The sequence below is a fragment of the Helobdella robusta genome (assembly GCF_000326865.2).
Source record: "Helobdella robusta unplaced genomic scaffold HELROscaffold_16, whole genome shotgun sequence".
NCBI classification, from domain to species: domain Eukaryota; kingdom Metazoa; phylum Annelida; class Clitellata; order Rhynchobdellida; family Glossiphoniidae; genus Helobdella; species Helobdella robusta.
This window is the reverse complement of record NW_008703893.1, coordinates 3,336,578-3,337,762: the sequence shown is the minus strand read 5'-3', so window position 1 is coordinate 3,337,762 and position 1,185 is coordinate 3,336,578. Positions and strand designations below refer to the sequence as shown.

Here is a 1,185-nt window from a genome sequence, read left to right as displayed (position 1 = left end):
CATACATACATTCATACAAACAAACAGACCAACATGCATACAAACAAACAATCACACTGTGTCTATTTAACATCAGCAACATTTACACAAAATACATACATAGGCAGATAGATTTATGAGTATTGTATGCCTGTCGCATGTGTCTATCAATTCTATATTATCTTCACGACATTCTAAATTTGTCTGACATTTTAAATTTGTCTCGAGTTATAAATTTATCAATATGATCTCATATATATATAGCTATTTATTGCTATATATAAATATATATATATATATATATATATATACTTATATATATATATACACCTATATATATATATTGTATGTATGTATGTATGGATGTATGTATGTACATTGTTTGTGTGCACACATGCATCTGTGTTTAGGTATGTTTTTGTATAGAGTAAGTTCTCTATTGATCTTTTTATTGATTTTGTTATCTCTGTTCATCAGTTTTTTTGATGTCCACATGTAATTAATTAGTGAATTAATTAATGAGATAATTAACCAATTAATTGAACAGTTAATCGATATTTAATTAATTAGTTAATAATTAATTAGGAGATCTTCGTGCCTTCAGTTGAGAAATTAGAATATAAATGAGGGACAGATTAGGCTTGTGGTAGAGACGGCTGTTGAGAATTGCAATGCTAGCTATACATTAGCCATATCACTGATGACTGCTTAAGTGTCTTAATTGTATATATAGTAAAAATAAATATTGTACGTTTTATTAATATATTAAATTTTATTTAAATATTATTTAATTTTTTTATTATTAATTTATTTTGATAGGAAGCTATTTTTATACATTCTGTTATTTAATAAGTGTCTATATATATATATATATATTAGGAATGCGACGGTTCCGAATCCGGATTCGGATTCGGATCCGAATCCAGGGATTCGGAAAAGATTCGGATCCGCGGATCCTAAATTGAGGATTCGGCGTTTTACGGGTCCAAAATCAACTTAAGCGGCGAGAAAATTTTATCGATTGAGGGAAAAAGTGAATCTAAATATCAACATTGATTACGTAATAATCATTTAAAGTTATGAAAACTGATGTTTTTGAGATTCGTTTTGCACCTCTACAAATTTAACATTCAAAACAAAAATTTGATTTTCGTCAGAGAAACAGCTTATTTAGTTTTATGACCGCATACAACATGGATCCGGATT

General features: G+C 27.9%; 1 protein-coding gene across 1 annotated transcript in view; it reads left to right on the top strand.

Moving 5' to 3' along the window:
- HELRODRAFT_169900 (hypothetical protein) overlaps positions 1-939 on the top strand; it is a gene marked incomplete at both ends in the record, with an annotated part of 3,272 nt that extends 2,333 nt beyond the window's left edge. The window contains one exon of the mRNA XM_009015702.1: positions 859-939. Coding sequence (XP_009013950.1) covers positions 859-939 — 81 coding nt within the window. The remainder of the gene's footprint in view (positions 1-858) is intronic.
- Between the last annotated feature and the right edge of the window lie 246 nt (positions 940-1,185).